The 25,703-nt window shown below is 59.3% G+C and overlaps 1 protein-coding gene across 2 annotated transcripts in view; it reads right to left on the reverse strand.

Moving 5' to 3' along the window:
- Positions 1–230: 230 nt before the first annotated feature.
- The window catches only part of CTIF (cap binding complex dependent translation initiation factor), a 249,542-nt gene continuing 224,069 nt past the window's right edge, over positions 231–25,703 (reverse strand). For both annotated transcript variants that reach the window (XM_028524171.2, XM_028524170.2), the window contains exons 11-12: positions 5,966–6,019; positions 231–4,233 (exon numbers count right to left, since the gene is read on the reverse strand). In XM_028524171.2, coding sequence (XP_028379972.1) covers positions 4,018–4,233; positions 5,966–6,019 — 270 coding nt within the window. In that variant the 3' untranslated portion in view covers positions 231–4,017. The remainder of the gene's footprint in view (positions 4,234–5,965; positions 6,020–25,703) is intronic.

A 25,703-nucleotide genomic window follows, 5' to 3' on the forward strand; every position in this document is an offset into this window, starting at 1 on the left:
AGGGGACATAAGTCTCCTTCACCCACGTTCTCTCAGGTCACTCCTCCACAGTCTCCCCAGGGCCCCAGACCCGGCCCCTGCTCCCTAAGGCGGCCAAACTGGGGGGAATCTTCTCACCAGTGTATTCCCCGGGGAGAGGCCCCGCCAAGCCCCTGCTGCCTCCAGCTGAGGCCCAAAAACCTCTGGGAAAGGTTTCCTTCGCCGAACACACAAAAAACATGAATTGAGCATTTTTTGTTTTTTGGTGTTGTTTATTTTTTAAACCCACTTGTAGTTTGGGTTCCGCTGGAAAGCAGGACATACGGAGAGAGGGGAGGTGGGTGCGTGAGTGGGATTCTGCTGCAGCTTTGGCGGGAAGCCCCGGGCCCCTGCTCCAGGGAGGTAGGTCCCACCGCCAGGCTCCCAGCTGGCTCAGGCAGGGCAGCAGCCCTTCTGTGCAAGTGTGCCCGGTAGAGGAGAGAGGAAAGCTGTCTTCTCTCGGATCTGCGTCCTCACAGGCCCAGCCGGAGGTTTCCCAGCACAGCGCCCAGCAGCTGAGAGGCAGGACTCCACGAGCAGGCCCGGGAGTCTGTCACATGAGGAACGCTGGCTGGCGGCTGATGCCAGATAAGACTGGGGCTTGGCGTCTGGGGCGGCCCCGTGGGGCTGCTCCTCGTGGCGGCCCGGCTGTCTGGGCCCCCGCCCCGGCAGCTGCCCGGGGCGTCGTCAACGGTACATTTCCCACACCCCCTCCCCATCCCCCGAACAAAATAAAATAAAATACAAATTAGAATAAATACTAATTCGGCCAACATTTACATTTACATGGATGGACAGGACGATCCCCAAACCTTAGAGGTTTACAGGCTGGTTAAGGAAGGACGGACAGATGAAACCGGGTTTGGAGGTGCGCACTCCTCACGGAGGGTGGTGGGACTCCCGCCTGGTCCAGGGGAGGGGAGGGGCCTCCTTGGGGCTGCGGTCCCAGAGCCTAAGCCCAGCCACGAGGCCTGGGGGGGGGGTGGGCAGGACTGTGGCGAGCAGGCCGGCTGCTGGGAGGAAAGCAATGACTGCCTTGTCGTGACCGGCAGGGGAGAGACCCACACGGAACCGACACCGGACGGCCGGACTTGGCCTCTTCAGTGCCCGGAAAGCCTCGGGCCGTAGAGAAAACAACGCAAGCCTTCGAAATGCAACATCCAGTTTTGCCCCCATCAGATACATTCAGAGGTCAACTTGGATATGGCCTTCCTCACTCAGCAGAGGGGGGCTGGCCCGGGGAGGGGGGCCTGTGGGCGCCCACCTCTGCCCCCCAGGTCCTGGCGAGTCATCTCCTGTGGGAAGCTGCCTCAGAGTCTCAGATTTTAGGCTTTACTGTTATTTCCTTAAAAAAACAATTCCTTTTTAAACGTTTTCCTTCCATGTCTGAAAAAGTAGCAGCAACCTGCATTTAGAAAAACAGCTTAAATTGTTTTTCAGATTGGCCAGGAAGTGCTTTCAAGCAATGGAATAAACCAGGCAAACCATATGTCTGGAGCCACGGCGACACGACACGTAATTAAAAATATATTTATATATGTATACATATTTATATCTCACTTCTTCACACTCTGGCCCGAACAGGCGAGGAGGGCTCGGCCCTGAGGCCAGACCACCGTGGAGGGCCCGCAGGAGGAAGGGGCGCGTGGCCACGGAGCCGTGATGCTGCCGCCTATCCCGGCAGTGTTCCGGGGGACACTGGCCCCCCCACGCACGGCGCCTGGGGCCCCTGGTGTGATTGCTCTCTGAGCCGGGGTGGAGGTGGGAGACCCCACTCTCCTGCCCCCTCGACCCGCACCCCCATTCCCAGGCCTCTCCCTTCCTCCGGGGCTCCGTTCTGTTCTCTGCAGATGCACACACACACGCACACACCTCCCCCCTCGAAGGAAACGAGGCCCTTTTCGGCACAGGTGTGACTCTCGGAGGGCTGTCAGGGAGCAGCTGCTTGCCTGGTGAGGGCCGCCTGGCTCCCTGAGACCGCGATTTTCCCCGGGTCCTCTCTGAGCCTCCTGACATCAGCCCCTTGGGGGGCCTCTGCTGTCCCTGGGCCCCAGGCTGGGCTCGAGGCGCAGTCCAAGGAGAGGAGGCGGGGAGGAGAAGCCTCCAGGAAGGAGGAGGAGGCAGAGGCCGGGGCCACGGGTGGCAGGGGCTTCTTCGTAGAGATGACCCACCTGTTCCAGGGAAACCTGCGCCCCCCACAAGCTCTGCTGGGGGGCTGGCTCAGGCTCCCATCCCGGGGCCGGAAGGCAGGGTGTAGCCGGTGGAAAGCCAGGGAGCACTGGGGAACCTGCTCCCCACCCCACGTTGACTGCTCTCCTAGACTTGGGGTCAGCAGGGGTCAACCTCCTCCAGCCTTCACCTCCCGGCCAGCCTGATTGGACTGGGCAGCCAGGCTGCCTCCAGTGACCCAAGAGTGACTGGCCTCAGAAAAGGAGTAAATAAGGAAGCTGCTGGGCCGAGGTCATTTTCTGGGGGCTCATCAAAGTGTCAGCTCCAGACGACAGAGATGGGGCTGTGCAGACACCAGTGACCACTGACCCCCGTCTTCCTCCAGTGGAGACGGGCCATCTCCCAGGACCTGACTCCTCCAGGAAGCCCCAGGCTTGTTCTCGGTCTGGAAGGCTCTGTCTGGCTTCCCTGCCTGGCCACCCGACTCAAGGAACACTCCCTTTCCCAACAGCCCTGGGCTGCAGTGCCCACGGCCCCCTGGAGCACGTGGTGCTCCGCTGCGGGAGGGCTGGGCCCCTGGCTCTTGCCTTGTCCTCTAGGGCGGCGATGCATCCCGTTGAGCTAAACTCCAAGTCCTGGGGAGTTGGGTGGCCCCACACCGCCACGCTCCCCCACTCCGAGTTCGGGACAAGACCCGTGTGTGGAGCACGAAACATCCCCTAGCGTTTGGGTCTTAGTTTGCTAGCCTGTGCTGTGCCTGGCTCACCACCAGGCCCGGGGCCAGGATGGGTTTCATGCACTCCCAGCATGATGGTATCAGCCCTTTGAGAGCGCGCAGCTAGCGTGAGGGAGGGGAGGTGCAGGGGGCCAGAGGCACAGGTTCCAGCGGGACCCCCACCGGGGCAGAAGTTTCCAATTACCCTAATTGGCTACTGGCAAGCCTTCCGTGGCTAGAATCCTTCCAGAGAGGGGCGGGTTTGATCTCCCACTAATCAGGGGGTCCTCTGCTGTCTGTGTGATCACATCGTGGCCCTTTCATTGAGAGAAGAGACTTCAAAGCAGCTGGCTTTTGAAAAAGAAAACACAGTAAAACAAAAGGGTGCAAGTAGAACTAGGAACTCCAGCTCCCCTGCCTGGTCCCTGCCCCCCCAGGCCTGAGGCTGGAGGGTCCGGGAGGAGGACTTGGAAGTTTGGGGGTGGTGGAGCGTGAAGGTTGGAGGAGGGCGAAGGCCGCTGTCCCCGCAGCTCAACCGTGCGGACAAAGGCCGTCAATGACGGGCGGCTGGTGGGGGCCACGTCTGCCTTTGTCCTCCCGGACATCTGCTACACGTCGCCTGCTGCCAGTTGGCGACTGGCTGACAGCGCGCAGGGACAATGCAAGCCCGTCTCCGACCCACTTTGTCAGCCTTCTGAGGTCCTTTCTGACCCAAGCGGTGCCCTGGCGTGCCGGGCTGCCTGGCCTCAGAGGAGGAGTCACCGAGATGAAACCCCTCGCACAAAGCCCTGCGGGGGTCTCATTTGATGGGAGAGGGCAGGAGGAGCGGGAGTGGGGAGGGGCCGGGCGAGGGCCGGGCCACCGTGAAGAAGAAACATGCTTCCCTGGCTGGTGAAGCTGCCGCATGCTGGGGCTGGGGGGCTTGGGTGGGGGGGCACTGCTAGGGATCTGATCCCTTCCCCACCCGGCTCCAGGCTGGTGGCCGGCTCTGCCTGCCTTCCTTCCTCCCCATTTCTTTCTCCCGCCAGGGCCACCCCTGTCCTCCCGCCCGTCCATCTGGCCCTGTGCGCCAGGGCCCCAGCTGCCTGCGGGCCGCCCGCCAGGCCCCCTGGCTGTCAGGCTGTCAGTTTCTGGATGGTTCTGTTGTAGTACTGCGTGATGGGGGGCGTCAGAGGGTTCCAGCTGTTGGCATGGAGCTCGATGACCTCCAGGAGCAGTGACCGGGTCAGCATCGACTCCGAGGGGCACAGCATCTTGTCTCGGGCACTGGCCAGGAGCTCGGCCATCATCTCGGGCAGCTGTTCCTCTAGCAGCCGGCCTGTGCTCTGAAGCTGTGGGCAGAGAAGTGGGGGTCAGGTGGGATGTGGGCCTCACAGTGGTCCCCACAGTGGTCCCCTGACCCACCCTGGTTGGGTGAGCTCGGGGCCTGGACAAGAAATAGCTGCATTATCCCAGGAAGGTGCGGGCCCAGGCCTCTGTGCCTGGGGGGGCGGGGGGTGGGGGGTGAAGAGGGTAGAAACGGCCAACTGTGCAAGCTCACACTTGACCACCAATCTGTTGGCAGAAATAAGAGGGACCAGAATAATGCCCGTTGCCCAGGGCTGAAAAGGGCCCTTAGCAGGAACACACGCCTTCTCCCTTTCACCCAAGAGCTCTCCCTCCTTCAGGAAGCCTTCCCTGACTACCATCTGCCCCCTCAACGACTGTGTGACCTGCCCCCTCAAGGGTGACCAGGCTGCCCCGTGTTAATTTTCACTTGCTAGGATGTCTCTCTGGAGACGGGCTTAGTCATTATTACCCGGGTGTGTCCACGTGGAACTTGAGAGCAGGAGGAGGTCTCCTGTTTCCCTTTTCTCCTGTCCCCAGGCCCACCTCCCGCCCTGGCACGACCTCTGCCCACACCTGTGGCCCGAAGGGAAGAGAAACAGGAACAGGGGCAGAAGGCCACTGGAAGGGCTGCCCTCAAGAGCGGTGGCCAATGATCTCGCAAGGCCCCTGTTGGGAGGAAGGAGCCCCAGACCTCCAGATCCGTGCCTTCCTGTCCAGCAGCCCCTGCGGGATCTCTGCCCATCATCTCAGCCCCCACTCTGCCCGCCCTCAGCCTCATCCTGCCCGTTGTCAAGGCTCTGCCCTTTTCACCGAACCTTTCTTGATCTTGTGGGCCACCCTGACCCCTCTCCCTGGGCTCTCCAGGGACGCATGCTCTGCACCCACACTCAGTCTCTCCACTGCCCCATCATGTGTGCGTGCGTGTGTGTGTGTGTGTGTGTGTGTGAGATCTAGCCCTAGCCAGACTGGAAGCTGTCTGAGGGCAGGGAACATGCTTCCTCCTCCTCCCCTCGCCCCCCAAGCCCCATGCAGGGCACCTGGCCGGGGCCCAAATGAGTGGAGTGATGTCCCTTCTGCCTAGGGCTGCTATGTGGGCTCCCAGGATCCCTGGTCTCCACGGTTCTTGGGCGTGGCCTTGGCAGCCGAGCAGGAAGCACCCGGGGGCTGTGTTCGCTCGGCCTGACTCGACCTGAGGCCCAGGCTAAAAGCCGTCCCGTCCCCCGAGGGCAAAGGTCAGTCCCTGTGACAAGGCTGGAGCCGCGCGTCTGGAGGAAAGTCCCCGAGTTTCAATGAGCGGAGGCCACACCCTGGGAATGGGCGTGGCCCCTCCCATGGGGGCTGCTTTGAATCAGTGCCAACATGGGGGATTCAAGCCTGGGCACCTTCCCTGAGCCCCACAGTACCAAAGCCCAGGGGACAGGGGTCCACCTAGAATCTCTTAAGTCATCTGTGTGGTGTGCCTGGTGCAGGGAGAGGGTGGCCTTGGGGACGGAGGGAAAGTGACAATGTCAGCACTCGGTGTGTCCCTCCAGCCAGCGGTGGGCAGTCTCCCTATCACCATTTATTCTGGTTTGGGGTTAACCATTGTGGATGCAGCAGCCCACGCCCACTCAGGAAGCCATTCCCCCCTCCCCCGTTGACACACCCTTGTCCTGGACTCGGGGACCCCCACAGCTGTGCGGCATGCGGGGCGCGTGGCGTCTGAGGTCGGACACGTCTGCGCCGCCTGCTTACCTCCATGGAGCAGCACAGGACAGCGTCTTCCTTCACGTCCTGAGACTGCAAGAGCTGTGGGGGAGAGGCCAGAGACCCCGCTCAGGGCGCCCGCTCCCGCCCCCGGCAGCCGAGCCCCCACCCCAGCCCCGGGGGCAGCCCGGAACGAGTGTCTCCGAGGGGCAGAGGGCAGCAGAGGCACTGCACCAGGAAGCTGTGATCTCTCTGACGGGATATGAGCCACGGGAGGACCGCCGTGGACGGCCGGCCTGGGCGCCCAGGCCAGGTCAGAAGGCTGCGGTCCGAGGCTGTGGCGCAGCAAGGCTGCAGATGGGTTTGAAGGCAGTGGCAAGTATGCAGGGACCCTCAGAGAAATGAAGTGAGCCTACAGGCTTCCTGATGAGAGGGGGAGGGCGCAGCTGTGGTCTTGGGCATACCTGGGCCCCGGCTACAGGAGGGCTTCCGGAAATCAAAGTGCCCTTCTACACGACCACGCTGCACTGACTTACCAGGAGGCTGGAACTGCCTCCTGACCAAGGCCACGGCCAGGTTGCCCAGCCACGGTCCCCTTCTGGCTTCCCGCTACCTGCCTCATCTCCTTCTTTCAGTCTCTCTTTTGCTTATTAAATTGAGATGTAATTCATATAACATCAACTTCATATGACATCATAACCCATGCCCCCCACCGGGGCACCTGGCCCACAACCCAGGCATGTGTCCTGACTGGGAATCAAACCAGCGACCCTTTGGTTCACAGGCCAGTGCTCAAGCCACTGAGCCGCACCAGCCAGGCTAACATAACATTTTTAAAGTTGACCCGTGTGTAGCAGGAACCAGTCCTTCATTCCTTTTCCCAGCTGAACAACGTTCTGCTGTTTCTACACCACAGTCTGTGTGCCCGTTCACCAGCTGGTGGACGTGTGAGTTGTGGCCACTCTTCGGCTGTGACGAGCAATGCTGCTGTGAGCGTCCACCTCAACGCATCTGTAGTCCTCCTAGGCACACGCCCAGGCATGGGGCTGCTGGGTCACGTGGCACCCACGGTTCGCTCTTTGAGTACCAGATGCTTTGTTTTCTACAGTGGCCGCACCACTTATATTCCCCCCAGCGATGTCTGAGGGCTGTGGCTTTTCCACATCCTTGCCAACCTGTGTTATCTTATGCTTGGTTTTTAAAATTTATTTCTTACTGAGCGCCGCCCTCCCCGCCCCCCACCTGCCGAGGACCTGTGGGCACAGGCTGAGAAACCGTACCGTTTTGTCTGCCCCTGACCCCACCGACCACTTCTTGCACTGTCCCCTTTGCTGGCTGATGCTGCTTCTCCCAATCTCTAAATACATCTCGTTCCGTCTCCGCCCCCACCCCTGCCGCAGTGACCGTCACATCCACCCAATGACCGCGCAGCCGGACTACTGGCTGTAGAAGACGCTTCCACCCACTGGAACCTCCGTTCCTGCCCTCCACTCTCCCCCACCCTGCGAGGCCCGGGTCGCTTCACAGCTTTCCTTGGAGACCTCTGGATCATCCCCATGCACGGAGGCCTCTCCCGCTTCTCACTCCCCCAATATTCTCCGTCCTCCCACCCACTGGGCATTCCACGCAAGGGAAAAAGACATGCTGCCGTTTGAACTGCCCGCTCCCCGAGGACAGGGCCAGGGCCAGGGCCAGGCTCTGCGCTGGTGCTGCTCCGGAACCACCCGGCACAGCTCCCGGCAACTGCGGGCGTTCACGACACGTCGGCTGATACGACTTATGTGCCGTTTTTGGTTTTAAGGGAAGGGCGGCCGAGGGTGAGGAGAGCACAGAGGAGGGCATTTTTAGGGTCAGCACCCTCGTTCACTGACTGAGAACCGGAGTCAAGGTTTCTGACCCGAACGTGACGTGTTCAAGCAGAGGTGACGTCACACATGCCCCAGGGAGACTGTTCCCACCGTGGCCCGACATCGGAATTCGCAGACTCTCCTGGCCTCTCCCCTTCCATCGTGTTGCGTCCGTCCACCCAGCTGAGGGGCCCTCCCAGCAGGGGCCACAAGCATTCACTCCAGGAGGGCTGGAGACCCAGGGCAGGCCGCACTACATGTGAGCATGCGGGCCACGGAGGTCGCAGCAGTCCAGGGGACAGGCCGGTGCTGGCTGCACTGCCCAGAGTGCTGTCGGGGACCGGACCGCCTTCCCCCTGCATCCCGGTCTGCAACTGTGACCTGGGCTGGTGGCAGACAGGCAGCACACTGTTCGCTTTGGAATGGACAAGCAGAGGGAGGCCTGGAACTGCCCCTTCGCCAAGCAGGTGGAGGGCGAGTGAGGGGCAGTCCAGGGGAGGGAAGGACAGGGGCCCCAGGGCGAAGGTGGGGCAGCCAGGGGCTGTGTGCGCTCCTCCCACGGACACAGCTCTGACTCTCCGGGCCTCCGTGCTCTCGTCACCTGGTGACTCTCAGCCCCCACCAACCTCCAGACCTTCCTCTGTCACTTTTTTCAGGGTGCTCCCGAGTATCGCCCACCAGCCAGGGCTTCCCTGACGAGCCGTTGTGTAACCGACCAGCCCGTCCACCTCCTGCTTCACTTCTCTCTCTCTAGCAAGCCTCACCCCGACACCTCATCTCCCCGTCGGTCTGTCCGTCCCCCGTGCCCCACTCCCCACTAGAAGGTCAATTCCATGAGGGCAGGGCCCGGGTTTTCCCGCTGCTCTACCCAGCACTGGAGCGGCGTCTGGCGCACAGGAGGCACTTGGAAACACTTGTTCACAACACGCTCTGGGAGGCAGGAGAAGACCGCCCAGCTGGGAGTCTGCGAGCGGGAGGACTAACCCCGAGGGGCAGCTCCGCCGCGGCGGCCCTGGTGCAGGCACCTGAAAAGGCGAGTGAGGAGGTGAGGAACCCCCACCCCACCCACCCCTCTCCCCGGAGCAGACACGGTACAGAGTTGTAACTGATGAGTGTGCAAACGTACAGTGCTTGTGGAAATAAAAGTTGGCTTAACCCTCTAGATGGCAATTTGGTGGTAATTATAGCATTGCAAGTGCACGAACCCCCGACCCAGCGACACCCCTTTCAGGAATTTACCCCATACCCGTACGCACTCAGCGCGCCAGGACGCAGATACAGAGCTTTCCCTGGGCTATTGTTAAAGACGGAAAATACCTGGAACTGCATTACACAATCACGACGTGTCGTACAGCGGAATGCTTCGCAGCACCCGGCTGCGCCTCCCTGTCTACACGGGTGTTTACTTCTCGTCAGCGGAGCCCTTCGTCCTGAGGAGCTCGGGTCTCCTCCTTCCCCTCATTTCTGTGCCGCCCGAGACCTGCCCCCTGCACGTGCTCCTAGGCGAAGGGTCAGAACCTTCCTATTCTCTCTTCTTCGCGAATATCTGTGGCTGGTGTACTTCTTGTTGACGTCCCTCCCGCCCCTGCATGCCCAAGCTTCTCGCAGCACCCGCTCCTGGGGACTGAGCCCATGCCACTGTCTGCCTGCCTCCTGGGCAGGGCCCTGGGCTCCCAGCTTCCAGGGTGAGGGTGGGGGGTGGGGGGGGGAGGCAGATGCAGGTTGGGCGGGGCTCTCAGTCCCAGGGCCTCTCTTCCAACCGTGTCTTCCATTCGGTGCTTTGGGAACATCTGCGTAAGGCCATAAACCTATTGTGCAAATGTCTGCTAGGTCTTCTCACAGAAGTAGGGAGGGCTGGATGCTTGGCCTTGGCCTTGTCCTTCATCACAGGTGCCAGCAGGTAGAGCTCACTGAGGGAATCGTGCTGCAGACCACGTCCTGGTCTCCCCTCAACACTGACCTGGCCTCTCACTGCCAAGCAGCCCGGTGGGGGCATCCTGGCACCCTCGGCAGGAGGTGCACAGGGCACGGGCGTGCTGCCCACGGCACGCCCAGGATGGGGTGGGGCTGGCTGCTTGGGGTGCCACCCCACGGAGAGGGAGACTGGGCGCTGATGGAAGGACCCACGGGGCCGCCTTTGGAGAGCCGACCCTCAGCGCTGAAGGGGCTGCAGAGTGTCTCCCCCGCCCCAGCCGAGGGAACTGCCCCCACCTGTCACAGGCAGGACGTGGCACCCTGCTGCTCTCTGTGGCACAACTGCAGGCTGCCTGCCTCACCGCGGGGAGCCTTTGGTTTGGCTCTGCGGGGTCTCCCGCCCAGGAGGGCACTGGTCAGTGTCCTCTCGGAGGCTCCTGTCTCCGGGCCATCCGCAGCTTCCCGGGAATCCTTCCTTGACATGTCCTTTGTGGGCAGTGTCGCAAGCGCAAGGTCTCTCCACTCTTTTCCACGTCGGCCCAACCTTACCTGTTCTGCGTTCCGTGTCTTCGGGGCTCTGCTTTTCCCCAAGGGACAGCTAGTGGTTATCCCTGACAGCATGTTGAGGGGTCCATTGAGCTCTTTCATTTATGTAGGTCCTATTTGGGATCTTCTGGAGACAACGTTTTACCTAACTGAGACAGTTTCAAAAGTCGTGGCCGCTCAGACCGAAACACGCACACCCACGTTCCCAGCAGCATTATTCACAAAATTCACAAAAGGTGAGATGCGGAGGCAGCCCAGGTGTCCATCAGCGGATGAGTGGAGCCAGCAAACCCGGTCTCCATGTACAGTGAAACGTTACTCAGCCTGGAAAAGGAAGGAACTTCTGACACATGCTACGGCGTGGATGAGCCTTGAGGACGTTTTGCTAAGTGAAATAAGCCTGACGGAAAAGAACCGATACCGTGGGATTTCCCTTGCATGAGGTGGCTGGAGAAGTCACAGTCATGGAGACAGAAACTGGAGTGGCGGCTGCTGGGGCTGGGGCGGGGTCATGGGGAGTCGCTGGTGGAGGGGCGCAGGGGTGCAGAGGGGGGAGACGAGGGAGTCCGCAGACGGACGGCAGCGACGGCTGCACAACAATGCAAATGGCCTTCGGCCGCCGAATGGTGCACTTTAAACATGGTTAACGTGTCCATTTTATGTTACGTATATTTCACCACAATACAAAATGTTCCAGAGAGGGGTGGCAGGCGCAGGCACTCTTTGGGTGGCAGAGCTGTCCCTGTTCTCTCCCTCTTTGGAAGAAGAGCTGTCGGATGACCCAGGCAGGGCTGCCCGGCCTGGGGGCTGAAGGCCCTGGGGTGGGGGAGGGGGCAGCCCACTCGTCAAAGTCTCTGGCACAGAAAGGGGTGTGGGCGGGCCGGGGCAGGCCAGCCACCCACCCTCGCCCTCGAACAGTGAGATGTGTTTCTTGGACGAGAATCCAAGGCAATTGTGCGAGCCCACACAGTGTTTGTTCGGAAGCTAATGCATTCCTGTCCTATTGTCTCTGCCGGAGACTTGTTGTGGGCACACCCATCACATCCTCCCTCGGGGAGAGGCCAAGGTGCTTGGAGTCAGGCCGTGGGAGGCCCCACTGCAGCTCGGGAGAAAGGCAGCCTGGTGGGAGCATCCCGGCACCCTCGGCAGAAGGTGCACAGGGCACGGGCGTGCTGCCCAGGGCATGCCCAGGATGGAGTCGGGCTGGTTGCTTGGGATGCCACCCCACGGAGCGGGAGACAGGGCGCTGACGGAAGGACCCACGGGGCTGCCTTCGTGTGCGGGAGGCAAGTGAGCACTGGAGATGACGGCTCCTTGTCTCACTAGGGAGGCCTGAGTGCCAGCGGGGGCGGGCTGGCTAGCCGTCCCTGAGCGCCCCAGCTCACCGGCGTCAAGGTTTCCACCCTCTAGGACACATCCGAACAGCCCAATGCAGCCAAAGTAAAAGCTCAGCTCAGACCCTGCCTGCAGGAGCCCCTCTACCTTTAGGGGAGCTGAGGGTGGGCCGGGAGCAGCAACAAGGGAGCTGGGTGGGTCTGTGGAAGGGCCAGGGCTGTGGCAGAAGGGGCTGAGAGTGCGGAGGAAGAGAGGGAAGGAGGAGCCGAGGGTGGATGGCAGTGGTCTGCAGTGGCCCGGGAAGCCACAGCAACGGGCAGAAGTGCTGAGAGCAGAGAGAAAGGGGAGAGGAGGAAGAACGTAGCAGAGGCAAAAGCGATATCCCTGATGCATGGTGTGTGGTCTGGTGTGGTGGCCGCGGTGGGAAGCTGCCCACGGCCACCTACACCTCAGGAGCGCGCTCAGGGGTGAGTCCGGGCCCCTCCGCCCGGCACCTCTGCTGGGCTTGGGTCGGCACCTGCAGCTGCGTCAGAGGAACCGATGTCCACGATACCAACCTTGGGTCATCAAGAGGGGGGTCGGTGATGCCTGGGTCTCTTTTTTTCGGGGGGTGGGCAGGGAAGTAGATAATCTATCCGAAAAAGGCTGTCACCAAAAATGTGCAGCAGGCCACTTAATTGTTCCATATCCCAGTTTCCTCACTTGAGGGTGGGGATGACGCCTCTCTAGAACTGTTTTGCAAGTCAGTTGAGAATATACATGTGAAAGCTTTGAAAAGTACAAAGCTGGATTCAAATACAAGGTGTATTGTTATTAAATGTGGATCTTTATAAACATGTATTTTCCCTCAAGATTTTGACACGCTCAGTGCGCAACATGCCGTGTACCCTCGTGAGGCTCCTGCAGAGACAGGGAGAGGCCACGGGTGCGCCTGCCTCTGTTTAGTAACGGAGAGAAGCTGAGGCTCCGTAGTCAAGCGGCTGGAACAAGCCAGACAGACCGCACGTCTGAGAAGATCTAGAAGATGCACGTCAGTCCTGGGTCAAGCACTCTTCCTCGGAGAATTATTTTAATTTTGCCCACATGAGCTCATTCTTCTTTTGCTGGTTGGAGCGCACGCTTCTTAATTTTGTTGACTAGTGACAGTAACCAACCTCGGTCTTCACGGAATTGAGTTGATTTTACCGACTGTGTCGGCATGGGCCACCCTCCCTCTATCCCCTCACCCATCTGGGCGCCTACCCACCCACGCACCCCTTCCTCACCCCCAAGTTATTCATCCACCTTCTCACCGACCCACGCAACCCTTTATCCACCAACGTATGCAGTTACCTGCCCTTCCGTCCACCCACACACATCATGTATTCCACCGTGCACCCACCTGCCTATCCTTTCATCCATCTACCCGCTCACCTACTCTGGCCATCCGTCCGTCCGTCCATCCATCCATCCTTTCAACATTTATGCAACACCTACTATGTACTAAATACTGTGTACGTACAGGGATAGCAAGAATACAAAGCCTGCAGTGTATGCTCTAGTGGGAGGAAATGAAGAGACTGGGCTGGGCAGGTGGGGCTGGAACACACAGGGCGGAATGGTGTGGTGGAGAACACGCCGGGCACACGGTGTCAGAAGCAGCAGGTGGCACAGGCCCCAAAGCTAAACACGTGCATGAGCAGAGTGTACTGGTGAATAACGAGTCCTTCAAGGTGGTGGGTGGACAGACGGAACTCAGTGGTAGAGAAAGCAAGGGCCCCATCCTAAAAGCCTCGAGACACTGAGTTTGGATTTGACCCTAGGCATTAGAGAGCCACTGAAAGACTGCACTCTCGAAATACCCCTCCTTGCACAGTGCGGAGAACAGACGGGAGCTGGCATGGCGGTGGCGGGACCGGAGACAGCGAGACCCGCCAGGAGGCCGCTGTGAGGGACTGTGGACTGAGGCAGGTGCAGGGGGAGGAGATGTGCACAGGGGGCAGACGTGAGGGTGGGGACAAGCACAGTCCTGAGTGTGGAGAGCCCCCAGGTTTGGGGCTGGGCCGACTGGGTGAATGACTCCGATGACGCCGGGAAGGCAGCAGGTGTTGGTTTGGGCAAGTGTAAATAGTCCAGGTAGAAACATTGAGTCCGTAGTCCCTGGGGGTATCAGGGAAGATGACTAGTGGGGGGCCGGCTACTTGTGGTCCCCAGTGCCCAGGTGTTGGTCAAGGCCAAGGATGTGAGTGAGACGTCCTAGGAGAAGACATGGAATGCATGGGAAGAGGATGAGGGCTCCTAACCTCGAAAGAGCAACATCTAAAGGGTGGGAGAGGAGGAGGAACCCCTAGACGTGGAAGAGAATGGTCAGAGAGCTAAGAGGAACAGGAAGAAGTGATGTCGTAGAGCCAAGAAAGTTCTAAGAAGGACAAGGTCAATGGGGTCGAAGTCTTAGAGAGGTCAAGTAAGATGAACAATGACCAGGGCTCTCTGGATTTGGTGATTAGGAGAGCATGGGTGACCTTTGCCATGATGGCTTCCGTGCCGGGAGGGGCAGGTGGAGGCCTGGGTGAGGTGGGGTTGGGGAGGGCGGGTGCGGGGGTGTCAGGAAGTGGGGACTGGAAGAGCACACCATTTCTTTCTTTTTCTTTGGAGGTTTCTGTTCTTCTCTATCCCTCTCTCCCTCCCTCCCTTTTCCTTCCTTTCCTCCTTTCTTCCCTTCCTTCATCCCTCCCTCCCTTCCTCTCTTCCTTGAACTTGCCCGTGGAAGAGAAGAAGGATAAGCCGCTAGGAGAAAGAGCCTGGCAGAAGGTCAAGGGGTATGGGTGTTCAAGTGGGAGAGACCCGAGCGTGTTCAGTGTTAGGGGCCGAGACGAGTGGGAAGAACGCGGGAGGGAGGGGTATCAGAGGCGAGGAGAGCGAAGGGTCAGGTGCATAAGTAAGAGAAGGATCACCGTTTCTCTGGGGTGGGCAGGAGGGCTGTGAGCCCCACCACGCACGCTCGTGCTGCCCAGCCAGGCAGTGCAAAGGCAGAATCAGCGTTGTTTCTCGTTCATGACTATCGTCACTCTGTGCCTGCCTGCGTTTCAGACATCCCAGGAGAGGGGCATTTGTCCCACATGTCACTTTTCCACTAGCCTAATAAGAAATCCTGGTGCAGTGGCCATGGTCAGACGTCAAGGAAATTCACGGTTCTGCCCGGGACTTCAGTCCAAGCCTGCACCCTGCGGCCTGGCTGCCGGCCCTCCTGAGGCGGGCAGGCGGGCAGGCACCCTCGCTGCGGGCCAGGCGCCCCCGAGGCAATAATTAGCCTCCTTCCTGCCGAGCTTGCAAACCGCCCTGTACAAAGTGGCCACAGTAAATGTCACATGGGGGAACGCTTCAGCCCACAGCTGGCCCCCAGGGAGGGGGGAGGTGGAAACGTAATCTGGGGCTCAGGGAAGACACCAAATCCTGCAGACACCGGAGCCAGGGGCTGGGGCCAGGGCTCCACGGCTCCTCTTCGGGGCCAAGCCCTGGCCAGTGGCCTGGACAGGAGGCGAATTCCGTGAGTTCCCAGGACCCTGGGTCGGAGTTTGAAACCCCGGGGACACTGTCCGTGACCACTGTCAACACCTCCCAGCTTCTCCTTCAGTGCCCTTCCCTCCAGGAGCCTGCCTGCCTCCCCGTGCCTCGCCTCTGTCCACCGCCCGAGGCACATACACGGATCTCTCCTAAAGAGCCACCAGAAAACCCTGAGGCTCCGCCTTTCAGGAGGGGTCTCCAGAGGGCTGACCCGCACCTCTGGGTCCTCATCAGAGCCCGGCTCCTGGGTGTGTGCGCTGAGCCGTGTGTGTGTTGTAACACCCGTCCCACCCTTCCGCCAGTTGGTCTGAGTTACATGCCGTTGTGGCATCTGCACGTTACAGCTGCAGAAATGAGGTGCGGAGGGAAAAGTGACCTCCCTGAGGGCGCCCCAGGAAGGGGAAACCGGGAGTTGAACCCAGGTCTCATCTGCCTCCACAGTCAGATGACCCGACCACCACCTCAGGAGTGAGGCCCACAGAGACAGGGCCAAGGGGGGGAGGACAGAAGAAGGTGGGCTGCCCGCACACCCTGGTTTGGCTGGGGGGGTTCTGGTTTTCGCCCGTCACCCCAAGTGGAGTGTTACACAGTCACCCAGGCAAGGGCAGGGCAGGGAAGGGGTTGGGAGCCCCCCTCCCCAGGCCACCACAGGACCAGGTAAGCAGACTTCTAGCCCGGCCCCCTCCCCTTCTCATGCCTCAGGGCCCCCATTTAGAAAGCGGGTTGGTGTCCCTGCCTGTCTTCGCCAGGTTTAGCAGGTGGGGTGGGGGTGGGAGAAGGGCTCTGTGGGGGGGGCATGGCAGCTCTGCTCCTAGCGAGGCCGTGGCACCTGCCGCGGGGCCTGGCCCGAGCCTGCCAGTGCGAGCTGCTCCTGGGGACTGCAGCCGGGAACGGGATGGGGCTGTGGCACCGGGCACACCGTCCTTTGCTCTCGCCGGAGCAGCGGGGTCCTGGGGGAGCATTATTTTCTCAGCTTTCCCTGAGGAGCCCAGCCAGCAGTGGCCAGCCTAGAGGCACTGGGTGTCTGGTGGCACCTGGGACCATCACCCTCCTCACGTACCCTCTGGACACCCCCCTAAAGCAAGACTACATTTTGCATCTGACTCGGCACAAAATAGCTCCCTGAGACTGGAGAGGGGTCTGGGTTGGCTGGGGGCCAGACCTGGGGCTCAGGTGCTGGGCAGATGGCCCCCAACAGGCAGTTTCTGAACTCACAGGTCACCGGGCTGGGACCCTCAGCTGGCACAAAGAGAGGGCAGAGCAGGGGAGGGGGCCCCAGGCTCCATCCCCTGGCCTCCGCACCTCCACCCATCTGAGTCCTGGACTTGACCTTGCGGGCTGTGGGGGGAGGGTGTGATAAGCGTCTTGGTGGAGGGAACCAGCTGCCTGCAAAGGCATTTTCCTCTCTCTAAAGTAAACAATCAAACAGGAAATTAATCTAGAAACCCACATCAACGGAAGGTTCAGGTTGTGATTTTCACAGCCCCAGAGCCAGGAAATTCAGTTATAGTTCCCATAGCAACTCGTCTGTAGAATCAGCCACCCCTGGGCTCGAAAGAGACCTTGAGGGGTCTGCTAGGCTAGCCCCCTGGCTCCGGGAAGCACAGCCCCAGGGCAGGTTTGCATGTCTGGGTCGGACTGCTCTTCCCAGGTGGGACAGGGTTAGGAGAGGGGAGGTTCTGGTTCTGCTTTCAGTTCTCACAGCAACGAGCCCTGGACACTGGGCCCCTGGCTGACATCTCAGGGCTGCGGCTTTCCATGTTACCATTTCCCAGCGATTATCCCGGTTCCCACGTTCTATGAAGCGGCAACATTACTCAGGCTTGCAAGACGCTCGAGTGAGGGGCTGCGCCCTGCTCGCTGTTCTTACTCACGTTCCACCCCTCCTTCTGCTCGGCCCCAGAAGGGCCTCCCTCTATATCCCAATCGCCCTTGACCCTAGTGATTGGCCTTTGGCCCACCCTCTGGTTGTTTTTCCTCCAAGAAAAATCTCAGTTGATTGACAGGTCCAAGAGCTTCCACAGCAGACACCAAGGCGGCTCCAGTTTCTGGATGCTTTCCTCAACCTGCCCTCTTTGGGGCCAAATTTATAATATTATCTTGCTGCTACCCTGACTGACAGATAACCGGGAAGATCCCGAGGAGCCAAAGGCAGGCCCTCCCTCTTCAAGTATGTCTGGGGTGGGGTTTTCGTTTGTGTGTGACTGGTGAGGAGTCCCCCCTGGCAGGAAAGGAGATGAGGACAGTGACGCTGAACCCGGGGAAACAGCCTGGAATCCTCTCCCGAGGCTCGCCCGTCTGCCCACCTGAGATGCCCACCCACAGCCGGCTGGTCTTGTCAGCATGATTCTGCAGCCTGGCGCGGGACTCTGGTGACAACACTGGCTGAGGCAAGAGCAGGCGCTTCGCAGGCACCAGGCCTGTGGCAGAGGATGCCCGCCCGCCCGCCCGCCAGCCCGGCCCTGGAGCCAGCGCCGGGGATTGAGCAAAGCAGTGGAAAGAGAGAAGTGGCGCCTGCTGGAAAGCAGACAGAGCGGCTCCTTGATTTCCTAACAGGCCCAGCCGCATGCCAGGGGCCGCCGGGCCAGCTCAGAGCGCCCAGCCTCGCTTGCGAAACAGTCCTTTCCTCCTCTGGGTAAGCTTCCCCCGGGGGCTGAGCCGCTGTCCAGCCGCCCCGGCCCCTGGACGAGGCCTCCCCTGCCCCCTCCCGCCTAGGCCACTGCCTTCCTGCCTCCTCCTGCGGTTAAGCTCATCAGAGTACGGCGGGCAGCTCAGGGGAGATGGGACACCCCCAGAGAAGACGGGTCCCCCCCTTGCATGAAGCCAGACACAGAAGTTTCTTTAAAAAGAAGGGTGGCGGGGAGGTCACTGTGGACAGACGGCGGGTTTCTCCGCAGGCTCAGAGGGAACTGCGGAGGCCAGAGCCACAGAGGCTGAACCACCAGCTTCACAGGAAGGGCCGGCCTGAGGAGAGAGCCCGGGCCCCCTGCCCGCTCACTGCCCAGGGCACATGGCTATCTGCAGGGCTGTGCCAACCCACCCTTCCTGGAGCCCGGGAAGAAACTTCTTAGAAGGTTCTTTACAGCATGCCAAGTTAACCAGGTGTCCCTCCTTCCACTCTCAGACGTTGTAGTGTTTGGGGGGGGGTGCACAGCCACCATGTGGGGAGCTGGAGAGGGGCACACACTTGGCTCTTTCCCGTGCCACTGAGCATGGAATTCCGAAGAACCTTTTGGCTAAACCGTGTCCTCTTCAGTGGGATAATCTTGGCATGCCATATTTAAGAAGATTAAATGCCTGCCTCGCCTGGTTACCAGGGGTGCCGGGCTTCCGGGGTGGAGCGTGGTGTTTGGGGCCACACGGCAGACGCTGGCCTGTCCATCGGGGGAGAGGGCTCAGCTGGTTCTGCGGTGCGTTTGGGTGGAAAGCGGTAGCCAAGGACTGACTGGGCAGGGGTGGCTGGGCTTCGGACTGTCACCCAGGGAACAGCCGGGCTGTGCTCACAGCGTAATTAGCATCGGTACTCAGAGCGGCAGCCACCCAGTGGAGGGGCAGACAGGCCTGGGCTGAGCCAAGGGCCTGGGGCTGCTTGGGGATGGGCAGGAGGATTTGGCAGTTTCTCTCTGCCAAGTCAAAGGCAGAGATAAGAGTATCTTTAATTGGCACCTGGAAGTTTGTTTGGCTCTCGAGCCTTACCCTTAGCAGAACATGTATTTTCATAATGTGGCGACTCTTCTTCTAGATTGAGATGCTCTTTTGGAATGAGGGAGCGTGCGAGTCAGGATTCTGCAGTGCCCATGCGTTTGGACCACCAGGGTGCGAGAGGAGGGAAGGCTCAGCCTGGCACTCGGGCGCTTGCTGGCCCACTTCCCCCTGGGGCCCACATCCCTCTCCCTCCCCTTCACAGACCTCCAGCCTCGCCAAAGCCATCTGTTCCCAGGCCTGTGAATGTGTCTTGTCCTCACCGACCTGCAGCTTTTGCTCCTCGTTGTCCCTGCCAGGCCTGCCTTCTCCCGCCTTGGCTCCGTTCACTGGATCATTCAAGACTGACTCCAAAACCGCCTTCCTCTGAGAAGCCTTCCCTGACCTCCTCCTCTAACCTCTGTGGCCAGAGTCTCTCTGCCCACAGTCCCAGGGCCACAGTTTGGTTCTGCTAAGTTCTAAGTCAAGCGGAGGGCCTGCCTAGGCTAGTTTTTCCTCACTCAGGCCCTGGTGCCCCGCTGGCCCTCTTGGAAGACCTCTGGGGACTGGACTGGGAGGAAGGCGTGTGCTGGCCGGGACACAGACACTTACAGGGGCCACACTGTCCCCTGGGGTGCGGTCTCCTCAGGGACGTGCAGGCCTGCCGCACAGCAGGTCCTGTGCCCTGACACACACGGACACACACACACACACACACACGCAATCTACCCAGCTAATGGAGCACCACTCAGCCGTACAAGGATGAAATACTGCCATGTGTGCCAGCATGGACAGATCTTGAGAATATCATGCTAAGTGAAATACGTTATGTAGAAAAGGACCAAAACCGCACAATGTCACTCCTGCGGGATACAAAACAAGATAACAGATGCACAAACAAAAACTCACAGAGGCAGACAACACTATGGTGGTTGCCACGGGGCGGGGGTGGGGCGAGGGCGAAGAGGAAGAAGGGGCCAGGTGCACGGTGATGGAAGGAGACGAGAGCCTGGGTGGTGAGCACGCAGTGGAACACGCAGATGTCGTGTTATAACGTTGCACTCCTGAAGCTTACATAACGGTATTAACCAACGTTACCCCAATACCTTTCATCAAAATAAAGAAACCACTTAAAAAAGAAAATGCTGGCTCCAAAGGGAAGAGAGAAATGGGATGTGTCCTTCCGGGAGGAGGGGGGTGGGCTGTGGGGTCGAGGGAGGCTCTGCCCCTCGGATGGGTGTGGCGGGCTGATGTGAAGGCACCCCAGGGGAGAGGGAAGCCTGGCGAAGGAGGGAGGGGACTGGCGACACTCTCCGCACTCAGGGGCAGAAAGAGCCACCGCCCCGGCGGACAGGCTGCTCGAAATAAGCCCGCCCGAGGCAGGCCCACGGTGGCTGTGCAGAGGCCAGCGATGGCCCGTGGGCCCCGGGAGGTAATTAAAGAAAGCCAACGTTATGTAAGCCGGCTTAGATAGCAGTTTGCGTTGCAAAGAAAGATCCTTAAATCTGGCCTTTGGATTATTTTAAAATCTTACTCTGTTATTTGTGTTTATATATAAATTACTGTTTCTTCAAGCTGTGTGCTAACTTCGCTGCAAAATTACATAGAAAAATTCCCAGCGGGGTGATTTTATGGTATATTCCTACTTTTCTCAGTTGAAGATGTTTTAAGAAAACTTTTTTTGTTGGAGTATTGCACTGGCAACGGCATGCACACACCTCAGCATCCCGCCAGGTGACTGCACCTCGGGAAGATGCTCGTGCTGCCAGCGCCGGGGCCTGGAGCTAGAAGGTGGGCTGCCCCCACAGTCCTCTCCTGTCCCTTCTTTTCACCGACTCTCCTGAAGGCCCCCACAATCCTGCCCATCACCACAGCTTCCTGCCCCCCATTTTAAACCTCCCATGTGTTTAAAGTGGAAACAAACGTACTGACCCTGCAGGGTGGTCCCTGTGAGGCCCCTTGCCCACCCGGTGGCAGCTTTGCGAGCCCCCCCCCCTTCCTGGTCTGCCCCACACTGGGTTCTCCTTTGCAGGACGTCAGCTGGCTCTGGATTGGCGGGGGAGGGATGCTGGCAACAGTTTTCACGAGCGAAGGAATGGAAGCTCAGATCCGACTTAAATGATGCACAACAGGCCCTACATGTCAGGATCGGGGAGCTGATTCCCAAACCCGGGAATCTGCCCCAAACATTTGGTGCTTCCTTATGCACTGAGTTTATAGATATGGGTGTGTCCTTCCATTTTTTCGGAACACAGAATCCTCCTTTGAGGATTTGACGGAAGCTCGGGCACCTCTCCCAGAACACGGCACATCTACACAAGTCCATAGACACTGGCGTACAATTTCAGTGGGTTCCCAGACCCGAAGGCCACCCAAAGGCTCCAGGCACAAACACACTCCAGGCCTGACACACACCAACCTAAGTCACCGATGGAGAAGTCACAGGAGCACAGGACAGTGACTGCCTTCATAAGGACATCAACGCAGCCAGGGTCTCATGCATCACCAGGATGACTGTGGAGCCCTCTTCTGTGGCTGCCCAGGCCATGGGTGGGCTGAGGCAGACACCAGGATGGCCGAGATAGATACCATGACAGTCCTGTACCGTGCGCCGGACATGTGACGAGCGTGATCACCCATCCTTATGGCAACTTGGCAGAGGTCAGGGCAGTTTCCCCATTTTACTGATGGAAAAACAGGCTCGGAGAGCTCAAGTGACTTGCCTCAGGTCCCCGCTAGTACCAGCAGTGATATATATTCAAAACGATGGAAGCCCGACATCCAAGCTCTCCTTCTTCCTTTCTCCCCCTCTCACGGTGGGCTCTGAGCCCCCCTCCTGGCCTGCCACAGGAGTCCCGAGGCCAGGGCGGGAGTTTCTCTCGAGCACAGCAGGGGGTCAGGAGGGAGCTGACAGCACGGAGACGTCTCAGTGCACATGTCTCCATGCCTGGGAAGTGACTCACGGGAGCCCTGCCGCTCTGGCCTCCAGGGGACACGAGCACGTTTCCTGTGTCTCGGCAGGGGCCTCAGGTCATGTGAGCTGGCAGGGCAGGTCTCTGAAAGCAGCTGGAGACGGACAACCACCCTGCTCTGTATTCCAGGACAGAGAAGCCTCTCCTTGGGCTCACAGGACAGAGCTAGGTCACCTCTGGGCCTCGGTTTTGTTGTCTGCAAAATGGGGGTACGGGTCAGACTCGACCAGTGCTACTCCGTGTGTGGTCCCCCTACTAACAGCATCAGCACCGCCTGGGAAATTGCAGGCCCCCCCTCCCCGTGACACGGATTCTCAAACATGACGTGCGTCCACCTCACCGGGGCAGTGTTTGCCGGCCGAGACCCAGAGACCAGGGTCAGGAAACGACGGCCCACTGGGCAAATCCGGTCCTCGGCCTGCTGTGCACCGGCCCACGGGCCAGGAGTAGGCAGGCTTTACATTTTTAAATAGCAGGGGAAAAAGTCAAAAGGAGAATAATACTCTGTGACACATAAAAGGGGTATAGAACTCAAATTTCAGTGTCCATAAATAAGGTGTTGGGACACAGCCACTCTCGTTCATTTCCATACTGTCTGTCTGTGCTTTCCCACTACGGAGGCGGGGCCGAGCGGTTTCTACAGAAATGGCTCTTGCCGCCTCGCACTGCTGCTCGGAGCCCTGCGACTCACGGGGATGTGGTGGAACTTGGTGTTGCCTCTTGGCCTGCGAAGCAAAAATATTTACTATCTGGTCCTTTAAAGAAGTGTGCTGGCCTCTGACGAAAAGTGGAGGGAAGAAGGCAGAGGAGGGGGATGAGGAGGGGAAGGGAGGGGCAGGGAGGGGGATGATCCTTTCTGGGGGGGAAAAGTGAGCTGTCGGGGGCTTTGGGGATCCATGGGAGTCCTAACCTGGCCGGGTCAGCCATGAACTCCTTCACACAGTTGCTCTGAGGATGGTCCGGACGGCCCCTCTGATCATGTTGCTGTGTGAAAATCCCCACGCCCAGGTCCAGAGCCGGGGCTCTTAACTGGGGGCTCCCCGGGGGCACAGTCTCCAGGGACGCTCTGCAGGCCTCAAGGCAGGTGGGGGTTTTCAGGGGAGAGGGTTCAGTTCAGGGGTCCGTCACCACCGCCCCCATTCCCGAACCCCAGCCCCTTCTGTCCTGTGGGGAAGATGTGAAAGTCTCTGGAAGGGCCACACCCCACCTACACACGCTGCCTGCCCAGGAAAGGGGGTTACCTGCCGGCACATGACGGCACAGGCAGGCCTTAGGAAAGTCCTGGGAGTCTGAGGAGGGGTGGGGGTAGGGGCAGGGGCAGGCAGACGGAGGTGGGGATGGGACGTGGTCACAGGAATGGGGCCACTTGCCCAGAGGGCTGCACCCCCTGACTGCTCCCACGCTCTAGAATCCACTTCTCCCCATCAGTCTGAGGCCAGAAAGGCTTGCGGCCCAGGGGGCCAGTGCCCTCTGCCTCACCAGTGGGCCCCTCTGCTCCCAGAGCTTCCTCCCGCCCGTGGCATCACCCAAGCATGTCTCAGCTCTGGCCCTGGGATTCCAGGTATTTTCCCAGCCAGCCCCACCTCGTCTAATTGCTTTCCAGTCAGCTAATCCTTGGCCCACGCCCTCAGCTCCAGCCAGGCGAGTCACCTCCGTGTGGCCGGCAGGAGCCTCGGAGGCTTCCAGCGGCCCGCGTCCACGCCTGGGGCTGCCTCCGACGCCCCCGTGCCCAAACCACATCTGCCACGCTCTTCCCCGCACCGTAGACTCCTCTGATGTTCCCAAACCAAGCAGAGCACGGCCCGGTCCAGACCCGAAGCAGCTGATTCCCTCCCTCCCTCCTGTCCCCCTGGGTCCCCCTGGACCGGCCACAGCCCAGCTATCAGGGCAAGACAATTAGCAAAAAGTGGAGTTGCACCTACTGTTCAATTCCCAGAGCTAATTGTTTTAAGCAGGGCTTTGGCCTTAATTAAAGGACAATTAGTTAGTGAATGTGTGTTTGCATTTCCACAAGTGTTTGCGTTTCCTAAGTCTGGCTTTTAACCCTGAGAAACCAGATTCAGCAAATACTTTCATGTTTCCATACCTCTGAGTAAGGGACGAGGTCTTAATTACAGAAATGGGAGCCCTGGCAGCCACAGTGTAATCACACGGGCAATGAGAGAATGAGCTAATTGTGCCTTCCCGTACCGGCCGCGATCTCTGTTCAGCCATTGTGAGGAGGAGCTGGCAGCTGCCTGGGCGAGATGGGGGCGGGGGCGGGGGTGCCCCCTCAGCCTGCGGATTCTGCTCTTAGTTCTCTCACGCAGTCTGTCACTGCTGCCGCCCACTGCCTCTCCCCACCTTCCACATTTTTCTTCTCCCTGACCTTGTCCGGCCCCTCCTTTTACTCTCCCCACCTTTCATCATTTGGGGGGTCAGAAGAATTGCCTTTTGCCGGGCCCTACCAGGGCGCTCCAGCCAAGCGACCGACACCAGCACGTGGGCCGCGAATGCTGGTGTTCCAGCTCACGTCGTTTCCCTTTGCTTCTTTCTGGGTGCTCAGAAGAAGCAGCTATAAAAAATTCTTCTGAGCCTTTTAGGATCCAGATACTTTTTGGATCCAGAACTGTTCCAGAAGCTGGAAGATTCCAGAAGCTCCAGAAGCTATTCCTCGGTTCCCAGGCCGGCCAGAACAGTAGCCACTGGCCACATGTGGTCTTGAGCACTTGAGACGGGCCTCGTCTGAGTGGAGAGGTGGATTTCAAAGACTGAGCACCAAAAAAAAAAAAAAAAAAAAAAAAAAAGAATACAAAAAATATCTCGATCGTTTTAGTATTGATTGTATGTGGAAATAATTCTTTGGATATACCGGATAACATATAAGATAGTAAAACTGATTTTGCCTGTCCCTTTTAATAAAACGCAGCTACTGGAAAATGCACGATGACACAGGGGCCTCGCAGCTGGGGCTGTGCTGAGGTTGTCAAGGGCTGAGAGGTTTCCATTGTCCTCAGTGTCTGTGGCTGTGAGTGTCCTCTCCCCCTCCTGTGCCATGCTGTCCCCATCTCCTCCCCCCACCCCCACCCCCTCATAGCACCCTCTGGTGCCCTGTGCGTCCTCTTCCCTCCTTCCTCCTCACAGAGGGGCAGGCCCCGCTCCTTCCCCTGCGTCTCCAGGCCCAGCCTGAGTGTACAGCAGGTACTCGCGCAGCAGCCCCTTAGTAACCCCTTCCGCATGGTTCCCCATCCACGACGCTGTGCCAGAAGCCCACCTTGAGCTCATGGGATGCTGACTTGGGACAGACTAACGAGATGACATAGGAAGCCTGGCAGACCGCCGAGAAAAGACCATTGAACCAGAGGGACACGTGGGGCTAGAACTCGGGCAGCGTCACTGGCGGACGGCAGTCTCGCACTGGTTCACTGGTGCTGTGAGCACAGGCTCCTTCCTTTCGATTTGATTTGGGGGAGTGTCTCTCTTCCCTCTTCCTTCCTGAGCTCATCTCCAGGGACCGCTGCCAGCCGGCCCCACCCTACTCACACACCTTGCCTCTTTAAGGATTCCGGATATATCTCCCTGGAGAAACCTTCCCCGATTAACTCCAGAGGGGCTGTCGTCTCTGCTCTGCTCAGTTGGGACATCCTATTCCATTAATGTAGTCAACAGGTATTTATTGAGCACCTACTATATGTCAGGTGCAGTTCAAGGCACTGGGGACAGAGCCAGGAGAAGAGACACATTTCCCCACTTTAGAAAGTCTCTGCACTAGCTGGGGAGACAAAAAACAAGCAGGTTAACAAAGAGCAACACTCTAAGGTAAAGCCGGGTACTGGGGGCGGGCGTGGGCAGGGAGGTCCTCCCAGACACTGACGTCCAGCAGAGACCTGGGAGGAGGGCGCGCTCCCAGAGGGAATGTCAAGGGCAAAGGCCCGAGACTGATTTCACTGGGTCCCTGCACATTTTTTC

Source organism: Phyllostomus discolor, chromosome 9 (genome assembly GCF_004126475.2).
Source record: "Phyllostomus discolor isolate MPI-MPIP mPhyDis1 chromosome 9, mPhyDis1.pri.v3, whole genome shotgun sequence".
Taxonomy (NCBI): Eukaryota; Metazoa; Chordata; class Mammalia; order Chiroptera; family Phyllostomidae; genus Phyllostomus; species Phyllostomus discolor.